The following is a 12,974-nucleotide window of genomic DNA, read 5'->3' on the forward strand; positions in this document are numbered from 1 at the left end:
TTTTTTCTACTGATGGAAATGGCTAGTCAGACTATAACTATGTTAAGAATTTTGTAGTGGAAATTGTTGAAGTAAGAATTGAGTCAAAAAACTTTTAAGTTTGAGTTATTGTTATGCGTCCTGCCTGTGGATTTCGTAAAATAATGGAGTTTCAAGCCTAATTTACTTGCTGGACCTATAAGCATGTTCAAACCTTATATTTTTTAAACGGATCCGGGCCGCGGCCTCCGACACCTCATTTTCTATTACGTGTGATCAGTGACCACATGATGCTTTTTATAATTTTAGCGTGATCCATCATTCAATCATTTTTTGTAAAAAAAAATAAAAGATTTCATATACAGAATGATTCAGGAGACGTGAGCAGGGTCAAGCCTGCCTATTCAGTAAGTAATAATAAGCAACTGTTTCATACTAGTATTTGTGAGATAAACGTTAATTTAATTTTTACTGTTTTAAAAAAACTTTAAATTTATTTACGACATTTATGGTCACCCTCTTTGTTTTGTCCATAACAAGTCACAAATTGAATGACATCGGAGTCTGGTTACTTTTGAAAAATCGTATCTCACTCAAGTGTGACATTTTGTTTTCTTCATAATCAAAGTGCTGTCATAACGGTTAAAGAGGTTTTATCTTTGTTAATTAAGCGTTGTAGGGTGTCCATGATTGTAGATAGTCAAATTTGTCCTTAGCAAAAAGTTAAATAACAGAAAAACGCGTGATTTTTTACTTGAATATTGACGATTCATTAACATTTACTTATTGTGTAGGCTTAGTCCTGCTCACGTCTCATGAATCACCCTGTATATGTTAGATATAGCCACCTATACACTACAGGTTCACTAACCATTTAAATATTTGATAGGTACCTAAATTCAATATTCAAACTAAAACGAGCTTAACGAACTGAGAAGTGCAGCTGAGAGTTGAACTGAAGTTTTGTTAAAATAAGCTGAAGTTTATTAACAAAGTATACAAGATATCTTATAACTTTAATTATTAGTGCAAAAGTCTGGATCTTCACTTTTATACCATGAAATAGGTTTAATAGCTATATTTTTAAGATAAAACAGCGTCTTAAATAAGGACAAGGCATAAAACGATGGTTAACATTTGGACGCAAAAAACACACATGTATAATACATTGACGAGTGGTCGATATCAAACTAATCTGTATATTTTCAGAAGTCTAAATTAAGACAAATCATATTCATTATCTTAAAGATTCAGAACAGCGGCTAAACATACCTAAATATGGAAGGAATATTATAAATAAGTAAATTTTAATATTATGGCCTACATCGAGCCAATATGCAGTTGTTGCTAAATATAATAATATTTAAATACTTACTCTGCATAGTTGGGAGACATGTGTTTTGGCATATAATTTAGCATTTAGCGACAGTTAATAGCATTCACTAGTTAGCGCATGTAATCGTAGCATTCCGTAGACAGCCCGGTAACGATTTTTAGAGCAAAATGTAAAATTTAGTCGTTGAAATTGTACACCTTTTGTTACGTAATATCTAAATAACAAGTATTGGTTTCTATTAGCACGTCTTCTCATCTTGCCTTTTAATAATCAGGTCGCAAGCGTTTTTAAAAATTCATCAAAAAATTATGGTGGTAAATTATACAAAATTATGTATAAGAACAGTTTCAGCAAATGTGGTAGATTGTTTAAGTATCAACAATTACGTGTAAATTAAGTCGATTTTCAGAGAAATTGTCACTTGTTTTGAAGTAAATTCTGGAGAAAATTGATTTCGTCTAACTTTCATTGACACTATTTCAAATTTATAATAACAAAAATGTAGTTTATTAATGTTGAAGTACAGGATATGTGTAATACAAAATTACCAATTTTAGCAGTCCAAACTTTACGAAATTTACAAATAAGAGTTATAAAATCAGTGCCTTACGCGCGTTTACTTAAACGTCCATGAGAAAAAAAACATTACTAATAAAGTCACTCTGGCTTCAAAAACATGATTTATGAAAGATAACAAGACGTGCTAATAGAAACCAGTACTTGTTATTTCTAATAGTTAACAAAAGGTGTACAATTTTATCGACTAAATCTATTAATTTGATATTTTTGCGACTAAAATCGATAACGGCCTCTTAATTTAGAATTAGATAGGTTACTTCTACGCAAAATAATAATGGGTGATTTTGGGGTTGTGATCTCGAATGTCAGAAATGTATTGAGATGGTCATACTGAACAAGGTTTCCCATCGGACCGATATGAAAATCGTGATTTTTTTACCCCTGGTCCCAGTTTCGTCTACGTCGGGCCTTTAAGGTGTCCTTTAGATTCTTCGATTTTTTTTTCGCGATTTTGTGTCTAGTCCCATGGCAAACCTTGACCATCTCAATACAGATATTTTTTAATCATACACAATAAACAATAGGTACCAAGTGACTTGGTCATGATACCACAGACAAAAAGTTAACTTTTATAAATTTGTCTATTATATAATTTGCCCAATGATAGTCCTTTGATTTTGTTTGTTGGTATATATTAATCTTAACATCATATAATATTATGTTAATCGCACAAAGACAAAAGTCAATTCATTACACTGTAAAATAAATAAAAAATTAAAAGAAGCAGGACTCGGAGGCAAAATCCTTCCACACCAATATCGCATTGAGGTGTTACATCACATCACGACACAGTTATAACATCGTGTGAAAGTAATGACATTATTTCTGCCCATAAAAGGATATTAGCAACACTCATTGGTAATGTATTAATAATGGAATCGGTATTATCCACATAAGTATTAGCTTTGGTAGCTATAGTCTGTCCGTTTTCTAAGATCAAGTACGCCAGGGTACATCTATGGCAAACTTGATCTTAGGGATCGGACAGGCTATACCAAATTGTTTATTAACGCTCCTTATGAAGAATCCTATAAAAACCTGAACACCTACTAACATCTAGACATGAAACCTAAACACCCAATACAAGGAAATATATAGGGTCAGCTGGGTATGAATACTGACAAAGTAAAAAATAAATTTCAAACTATCTTTGAGCCTTAAATTTATCTCAAATATAGGATGCTTAATGTTTTTTGCCAGCATCACACAGCTGATCCGTACAATAAAACGCATAAAGGATGACTTAGACTAGAACGTTGCGGGTCTGGGCCAAGGCGTCCGACACTTCGTTTTCTACTTTCTATAAAAAATAAAGTGTCGGACGTCTGGGCTTGAAACCGGTCCATTCTAGCGTGACTCATCCTTAAAAAGTATAAAAATAAATAGTAAGTGAAACACAGTATTTTCTAATCCCTTGACATGATACACTGTGCCTCATTTACCTAAATAAACAAAAATGTACATACCCATGAGGCCGGTGGATATCTCGGGAAAGGAGCGATGGACTTGGTAGCAATGTTACTCGGCAGGTCATGCTTGATCCCTCTCTTGAGACGTTGTTTTCTTCTCTCCCGCGATTTGCTTCTTAGCATAAGAGCTGCCTGCATACCTGCCAGTTTTGTGGCTACGGTGCGCGAGAGCAGAAAATTTAGCCAGCGGCTTTTAGACGCACAGATTCACACTTCACTTGTTTTATTGCTTTGTAATGTTCATTTGAGTCTGTTTAAATTATTGAATTAATCTCGAGCAAGTTAATTAAATCTACAACTAGCGCGTCTATACTATTCTCTTCTAGTTTTATTTACTTTTTAAATATAAATAGATTAAGAAAGATCTACTTATTTACACTTCGATCGTCGATATCACTCTTATAGTCCCATCACAGAATAATTTATTCCGATTTCTCACTTAGTACGCTTTAGAATTGGATAAAGATAGGCACGAGAAAGGCAAAACTATATTAAGTTGTATAGCTAATTGAACGATTAGTTACGATAGTGGTCGTTATCTTAAAATACCGATATGTTTTACGTGAGAAAATTAATGGAAGCAAGCGCAATTTGGCGTTTAGTATTGAACAGTCAATTGTCTTTGTTTATTCACTGCCTTTCATGTTTCGTTCCGCACGTCTAGTCGCAGTCTCTGGTTCTTGGACACCTTCCATCGGACGCTACTCGGCGTTAGGTGTCGCAGTTTCATGGCCGGCCCACTTTTGTCACTTTAATCATCAACACTTTCCCGAAGAACATACTGTTGGATTCTTCTTAAAAACACACTATTTGAAAACTAATAGTATACGGCGGGTTTTAAGGGTAAAACAACAGAAAGGCGCGTACCTACTCCATTGATCTAAACAGTTGCATTGTCTCACATGAAACGACACCTACACATGCTAACAATTGATAAGGCTACGAGATACCGTTTAACAAACATCGACTTACGTTACTTAATACACTGAACACAGAAAGGCCTTCGACATTCTCAAAAGAAACTTACACATCTAAGTATCTAACTTTATTGATTTCCGACTAATTTTGGTGTATGTCATTTTTATAACTGATAGTTTTTAGACTGTTGTGATTACTAACATTAGTAACACCAGGAATCAACAATATCGTTAGTGCTTTAAGATCCAGGTTCAAATCTCAGAAGTCAAGTATGTAAATCCCAACTTTGCCTAGTGCACTAGTGGAAAGTTTACCCTACAATACTGTCAATTACACAGATCGTAAACGAGCAATTATCAGGGTCGGATTTAGGGGAGGGCAACCGGGGCTAAAGCCCCGGGGCCTCCACAAAAGAGGGGCCCCACAACAGAGACTTCGGAAAATTTACCATTTATTTTGGAAAATAATTCCTCCACTCCTTTATTGCCCGAAGCCTCCAGACCTCTAAATCCGGCATTGGCAATTATATATAGCTTTGTGTCAAATCATACACGCCAGTTTAATCGAAAATCAATTTTAAAATAGTATATATAGAGGCTTTACAATAATTAAGGTTTTTTTAATCCAACCAGAATTATTAGCAAAGTCTTTTTGTATCTCCACAATTTTAACAGGAATCTCACATGAGCACGGCGAAAATACTCGATCCTTAAAGTGACACTTAAGCAATTAAATCGTTTAAGGAATTTCCACACCAAAACGTGGAATATGCTAGTGCAGAGTTTACGCCTCACTTAATTTGCCGTATATGCCAAAACCGTAACACAAACGCGTGAGCGCGGCTGGCATAACAACAATATGGTCAGCGAATACGGCGCGATTCCTGTTAAATCTGTTAACTACCATGCTTAACACTATTACATAAACACACATGGAGCATACAGGCTATACCTCGACGACATCGCACGCCGAGTGCTCGGAGACGGCGGCGGAGAGCGGGCGCGGCGGCGGCGCGAGGAGTCGGGACTCCCAGTGCTGGCAGGAATAAGCGCGGACGCCGGTCGGCGCCGGGTGCGGTGGGCTGTGCCCGGGGCTCGGCGGCACGGGCTGGCGGCCGTGCTGGCGCGCCTGGATATAAAAAAAAAACGGTTTTTTAATACAATAAATATTTAGGACAATCGCATTATTAAAATACAGATAGGTACGGAATACGGATACAAGACATGGGTACTTAAAGCTGTGAAGCGAAAAGAAAAAAGGAAGTATGTTCAAAGGCAGACGAATACTATCCGGGGCTAGGATCATAATGATAATAGTGATTACATCATAATTTATTTTACCCTTTTTGTCTTCCGATATGGGTCCAAATAGTATGTATAATTCATTCTTTCACACTTTTATGGATCATTATAATGCGATATTTACTTCAAAATCGGTCGTAGTTAGTGGTGCATCAGTTTTTAGTGAGTGGGCTACTGCGGACTTACATCAACGAAGACGTGCACTGTATGCCTTGTATGAGGAACGGCGGTTTAACACGAGTGATGAATTTAAAGAACATGTCAAGCAATATTCGAAAAAGTTTAAAATAGATTGTCATATAGCTAAGCGAAATTATCTAAGTCAAAGAATAAAAAATAGTACCAACATTATTAAAGCAACCTGGAAAGTAATCAATGTGGAGACTGGTCGCTCGAAACACAGAGTGAATGATTTTAAACTAAATATTGATAACAAAATTATAGATTCCAATTTAGAAGTAGCTACAGAATTTGAAATTTTTTTCACTGACGTACCAGTTTTCACAACTAAGGATTTAAATTCATCACCCTCATCTGCTGTTACTCTATTAAAAGATAACGCTCCAGAGTGTTGTGGAGATTTTCATTTTGAACGTGTTTGTACCTCCGATGTAATAAAGGCGTTTAATTCGGTTAATGTCAAAAAAACGAATGACCTCTGGGGAGTCTCTGTCCATGCTGTCAAATCCTTAGTAGAAATTATAGCGCCTGACTTAGTAATTATATTTAACAACAGTGTTGATTGCGGCGAGTTTCCTGATTTAATGAAACATAGTAAAATAACTCCTTTATTTAAATCGGGTAGCAACTCTGACCCCACTAACTTTAGACCGATATCTGTGCTACCAACGTTCAGTAAGATTTTTGAAAAATTAATTCTTTCTCAATTAGTACGACATTTTAACGTCAATAATTTAATGCATAATAAGCAGTTTGGTTTTACACGGGGTCGCTCGACAACCGATGCTGGTGTTGAGCTAATTAAGCATATCTTCGATGCCTGGGAGGAGTCACGAGATGCTATAGGTATCTTCTGTGATTTGTCTAAGGCCTTCGACTGCGTTTGTCATGAAACATTAATCAGGAAACTACACTATTATGGAGTTAGAGGAGCGGCACTGGATTTACTTAAGTCCTACTTAAATGGTAGAATACAAAGGGTCGATGTGAATGGACAGCGATCACCGGGGTCATTGGTCTCTATGGGTGTACCACAGGGGTCAATATTGGGACCTTTCCTGTTCCTTATCTACATAAATGACTTGCCATTCCTTGTAAAGACCCACCATGATATAGTATTGTTTGCAGACGACACTTCACTTATTTTCAAAGTCAAACGACAGCAACAAGCTTACAATGATGTAAACGATGCTATTTCAAAAGTAGTAAATTGGTTCAATGTTAATAATTTATTGTTAAATGAGAATAAGACTAAATGTATTAAGTTTGTCACTAGTAATGTAAGGCATGTACAAACAAGTGTCATTGTGAAGGATGAGGAATTGGAATTAGTTGATAGTACAGTTTTTCTTGGTATAACTTTAGATTCTAAACTCCAGTGGGGTCCCCATATTGCTACTCTTTCGAATAGACTGAGTTCTGCAGCTTTTGCAGTAAGCAAAATCCGTCAGTTAACTGATGTCAAAACAGCTCGATTAGTATATTTTAGTTACTTCCATAGCATTATGTCATATGGTATTTTACTGTGGGGTGGTGCTTCAGAGATAAATACCATTTTTGTTCTGCAGAAGAGGGCTATTCGAGCAATATATAAAATGAACCATAGAGACTCACTGAGAGATAAATTTAAGGAAATTGACATCATGACAGTGCACTGTCAATACATTTATGAGAATATTCTGTATGTGCATAAAAATATTGCCGATTTTAAGAAAAATTGTGACATTCATAATATTAATACTAGAAATAAACATAAGCTCGCCGTGCCCTTCACTCGGCTCCATAAAATTAAAAAATCATTCATGGGTAATTGTGTGAGATTTTATAATAAACTTCCAAACCATATTACTGAGTTACCAATTAATAAATTTAAGAATCATGTAAAGCGTAAACTTATTTCTAAAGCTTATTATACCACACAAGACTACATGAATGATAAAACAACGTGGGATTAATTGTGATTCGAAATGATTAATTATTTATTATATTTGAATAATGATGATGAAATGGATATTCCAATGCATGTATTTCCTTTGTTGTTTTTATTATATTTGTTTGACATTTAGAATTTATTCTAGAAACAATCTAGACTAGTATTTTTTATACATTTTTTTTTTGTATGACTGTATTTTGTGAAAGTTTTAGTATTAAATTTGATCTATGAATTATATTCATTAGTATTATATATGGAATAATATTTACAACATCAATAAATTGCTCTGATAATTAGATTAAGATAATTATATGTAATACTGTCTTACTATTCATAAGTGCTTGTTGCTAGGCCTACATGAATAAAGTATATTTGAATTGAATTGAATTGAATTGAATACAGTACATACGGTTACCACCGTATGTACTGTATTCAATTCAATTCAATTCCGCCCTAGTGCGGTAACTAGCACTATAATATGTGAAATTTAAAGGGCCATATCGTCGCTATACTTACTCAACTTGTACCTCAACCTGTTACTGTAAAACGTTGTACAACACACGTGCAAAAAGGTAATTCGCAACTAGTGTCGATTTAAAACACTCCCTTTAGTCGTGTTTTATTTATAGCCACTCGTTGCGAATTTCGTTCTTTTCGCACTTGTATTTCAATGTACTATTCCAATCCTTACTTCAGTTTACACTTGTTTATTTCACATAGGTAGTGCTAAAAGGTGCACTTCATAATTAATCATATTAAATGTAAACCACCACCCATCTCCCATGCTAATTGGAAAACTATTTTCTACTCAAGTATAATTATAGGTCTGTCGATCGAATTGAATGCGGTTTGACGCTGTTTTGTTTGACCGCATTATATTCTATTTTACATTCATTAATTTTACAACTCATTCCTTATAATGATGTGGTTGTGGTATGATTTGGCAACTATTGGTTTCATTTGTCTAATTAGTTCGTTTGGGAAATTGGTTTATAATTTAAATATTTTTGAAAAGGGACATTAGCACATAATAGGTGTTAAGGTAGCTCTTATGCTTTTTCATAAACTACATTTTAAGGTAATGACAAGTGCCAGCCAATATAAATGTACTGTACTATAATAATGAAGCATGAATACCACAGAACCCAACTCACGAAGCGGACATTGTTAGTACCTTACAGTGCAGTGCGTCATTCATATCCATTACTGACTCAGTTAAGGTCGAAGGTTTATTTAAGGTTAACGACGCGCGCCATCTGCATTGTACATATATCACTTTGCTCGGCTACGCCTTACAGTACGCCGTCCGCATCTAACGCCGACTCCGGTAAATGTATGTGCTTACCTTACGGCCCGCGAGCGACGCGCCGCCCGCCGCCGCGTACATGCACCGCCGCCGAGCACGGCTCAGGTAGCGGGCATCGCCTGTGCCTTACAGCGCGCCGCCCCGGCTCCGCCGTCCGCATTTAACGTACACCTACAACATAAGTTAAAATAAGGTACGAAAAAATATTAAAGACAAGTTATAAAGAAATATTTAATGTTATAAATATTTATTAGCTTCACATTAGCTTACTTAGTGAAATGTTTGAGACATATTCACATACAACTATACATAACAGTTATTTTTAACCAACTACCAAATGAGGGTATGTAAACATTAACTTGGGCAAAGCTGCCAGATACTCGTATTTCTCTTTAAAAATGTTAAATCCGAAGTAATTGCGACAGTAATTATAAGTACTTAGCAATTTATCCGGCAATCGCATTTGCCCCATCTAACTCTACTCTAAAGCCTAAACACGCATTACTTCAACTAACTAAACTTGCATTAATTTAAATCGAGGGCAAGACCCCAGACGAAACTTTTATTGTTTATTCCATTAAAGTTGCCGGGTGCAGAGCAGCAAGTTCAGTGTAAGTAGAGTCATTTACATAATATATTTACGATAGGTTCTAGATCACAATAGTTATTTGATGCAAATATTGCGTTGTTGTCTCATGTTGGCTGGCAGATTTGACTTTTAAACTATAATTTTGAGTTTTTTAATAGCGTTCATTTGGTTTTGATTTCTAATGTTTTATAGAATTTTCCTTGGGTTGGTGTGGTGAAACATTTTGTTTCCCTTGGTAGCAAAAGTTTATTTGATCCTTGTAATGCTCAAGATTCCACTTTTCAAACCACTCCCTACGCTCGTATATCAATACTAGCACGAGGGGCAAAACAACGACTTTGTCCCCTTGTAAAACAAATAACCATTGCTGAACTCCTTACGCAAAAGAGGAGTGTGATAAGGTTATAACATTTATAAATTTAACACGTGTATATGTAACATGTGTGCATGTTTGTATCATCGTTCGTAGCTCCCAATGACCGCTGATGCTCGATGATGCGGTTAGTTTTTAACCGAAAGTTTTGTCATTTTTTTTTAATAAGTTTTCAGTTAAGAAAAGTCTGCCGATGTTTTCCCTAGAGTCTACAGTATGAGGTTCTTTAAAGACAGAGTGTACAGATTTTCAAAGGGTTGGCAACGCGCATGTAACACCTCCGGAGTTGCAGGCGTCCAAAAGCTAGACGATAACTGCTTATCATCAGGCGGGCCGTATGCATGTTTGCCACCGTCGTGGTATAAAAAAGTTGTTTTTTCATTTAAAGTTATTAAAATATATAAGATGACTAAAATAGCTGGTTCAGCCCCTATAGTCATTCAATTTTGTATGCTTCAGACTAACGATACTCAGAGCAGCAAGTTAACTGATAGGTAATTTGCATAATATATGAACAAGTGTACCTCCGTACTCGATGTGGATTTGTTGATTTACGGGTAACTACCTATACCTAAGATTAAGGGGTACAGCAAAGGTTACATGGTGAACTCTAAACTACTGACTCAATTCATATTTTATTAGCGTTTGGTAGATACAAGTATGCCATTGAAACATATCAACAAGTTGGTTAGTAATTGACATACAAAAATAGCCATAATTATGTCATTTTTGTGTTTTTAATTCAGCCTCTTCTATTTTTTTCGTGTAGGTAATTAAAATTAAATATTTGTGAGGTTATAGAAAATATTATTGCACGTAACAATCAGAAATTATCAATTTGTTGTGTCGTTGAATTTTTTTTGTGTTTGTAGAAGACTTCATTTAAAAAAATAGTACCTGGGCGACCGAGCTGTGCTCGGTTACAACTATTTATTGTAATATGGTGGTGTATAGGTGATAATCTTAACTACATTTTTTTTACTAAATTAAACTTATATAAAAAAAATAAAAATCAAAAAATTATATATAAACTTGAACATATAAAAAAAAAAAAAGTTAGTCATCGGGCGAGATTCGAACCCGTAACACTCGTTTAGCAGTCCGCGTCTTAACCCGCTGGACAAGACGGACAGTGGCCGGCAACACGAAATTAGCGACCATATTCTGCGTCGAAAGAAAAACGCATGAAAACTCGAAAACACGCGTTTTCCCAAACATAAGACTAATCTAGATAGATTCTATACCCCCAAAAACCCCCATATACCAAATTTCAGCGAAATCGTTAGAGCCGTTTCCGAGATCACAGAAATATATATATTTATATATATACAAGAATTGCTCGTTTAAAGGTATAAGATATAGAGTTGTATTATTTCACATAAAGCAATACAAACACCACCCAACAGAACTGAATGAAAAAGAAGAAACTTAGTACGGAGTAGCTGAACAGCTAAACTTTTTGAGTAACAGACAAAGGAATAGATATGTAAAATAAAAAAAATACATAAGAAAACCGTAGCCCAAGTACCGTAGCAAGCAAAATGCCAATGCAGCGAAGATGGCATGTGCAACTATGCCGAAATATCGTTAATTCGCCAAATAGTAGATTGTTAACCAAGGGTTAAACGGCACTCATTTCTGTCTAGATAGTTTTGGTCAATAATCCGAGAAATGTTGCCTTTAAATAAACTGTTAAAGTATTTCTTGGTACTCTGGGTACTTTTAACTAACAATTTAGGTAAAAGTATCGTTATTTATAGAACGAGGAGTTAAATATCAGAATGGAAATGTAAAATAAATCCATTTATAACCTAATTATAAAAGCTAGTCGTAGAAAAAATGAAAAAAAAACGTACTTGGAAAGAAAAATGTCATTTTTTTTAATACTACGTTGGTGGCAAACAAGCATACGGCCCGCGTGATGGTAAGCAGCCTCCGTAGCCTATGTACGCCTGCAACTCCAGAGGAGTTACATGCGCGTTTCCGACCCTAACCACTTCACCCCCCCCCCCCCCCCCCCCCCCTTGTTGAGCTCTGGCAACCTAACTCACCGGCAGGTACGCAACACTATGAGTAGGGTCTAGTGTTATTTGCCTGCGGTTTTCTGTAAGGTACTTCCCCAGTTGGGCTCCGCTCTAATAGATCTGGAATGACATCCGCTGTGCACCACACAAAGCGAGATGACATTCACAATGCCCATACCTCTCGGACGTAGTTAAAGGGCGTACCCGGATCCAATAACGTTATATAAGAAATATAACAGAAACGTATCACTTTCTGCACATTTTATAAAACAACAACGACGCACTTTCAGGCATGAGAAATGAAAACAAATAAACATGGTAAATACTCCGTTTAAAATAGTATTAATAAGTAAATGACCATGATAGTTGTACACCGTAGCAGCCTTTTTAAAAAGTTTAAAATAAAACCATTCATGCTTGTAATCAGTGTAGTTAAAAGCAGTGTTCCATTGTTCCGCTGTGATAAAAGCTAAATATAGCAATAAACATATTTAACCATAGTGCCACGGCGGGATAGAACACACGACACTTTCCATTATATGCAAATTGCTCGTTAGGAAGACAAATCCCTGTTTCCTTATATGTAATTCTTTTTACTTCCCTTTTGTGTGTTGAATGTTTTTAGCATATTTTAAGTGTTTTAAATGAACGGCCAAGTGATGGTGGGTACTGTAGGACACTAGAGGGGATTCATGATTTTTGTTTTTTTAGTAATGTAATAAAAAGTACTTTCACGGATATGAATGGTGGCAATGATTAAGGTACAAACTTAACTTTGCAATTGCCGTCATACAACGGAGTGGGTATTGGGTACATTTTCTTCTTCTTTCGGATTTTTGGGAACATGAATTTGAATTTCATTTTAACTTTAAGACTATGAAATATAATTATTAAAAAAACGAATACCTTTTTAAGTTTTTGAGTGGCGAATACGAATATTCGTATTCATTGCATTATTAGTATTTTATAACCCTTTATTGCGCAATG

The 12,974-nt window shown here is 35.6% G+C and overlaps 1 protein-coding gene across 6 annotated transcripts in view; it reads right to left on the minus strand.

The window, feature by feature from the left end:
- The window catches only part of LOC133521967 (uncharacterized), a 66,229-nt gene that overhangs the window by 36,330 nt on the left and 16,925 nt on the right, over positions 1 to 12,974 (minus strand). For 2 of the 6 annotated variants that reach the window (XM_061857125.1, XM_061857126.1), the window contains exon 2: positions 3,361 to 4,154. In XM_061857125.1, the coding sequence (XP_061713109.1) occupies positions 3,361 to 3,501 (141 nt within the window). In that variant the 5' untranslated portion in view covers positions 3,502 to 4,154. Of the gene's footprint in view, positions 1 to 3,360; positions 4,649 to 12,974 lie in introns of those variants that run through there. The other 4 variants (XM_061857129.1, XM_061857128.1, XM_061857127.1 and 1 more) reach the window with 3 other exon arrangements.

This window comes from Cydia pomonella, chromosome 10, assembly GCF_033807575.1.
Source record: "Cydia pomonella isolate Wapato2018A chromosome 10, ilCydPomo1, whole genome shotgun sequence".
NCBI lineage: Eukaryota > Metazoa > Arthropoda > Insecta > Lepidoptera > Tortricidae > Cydia > Cydia pomonella.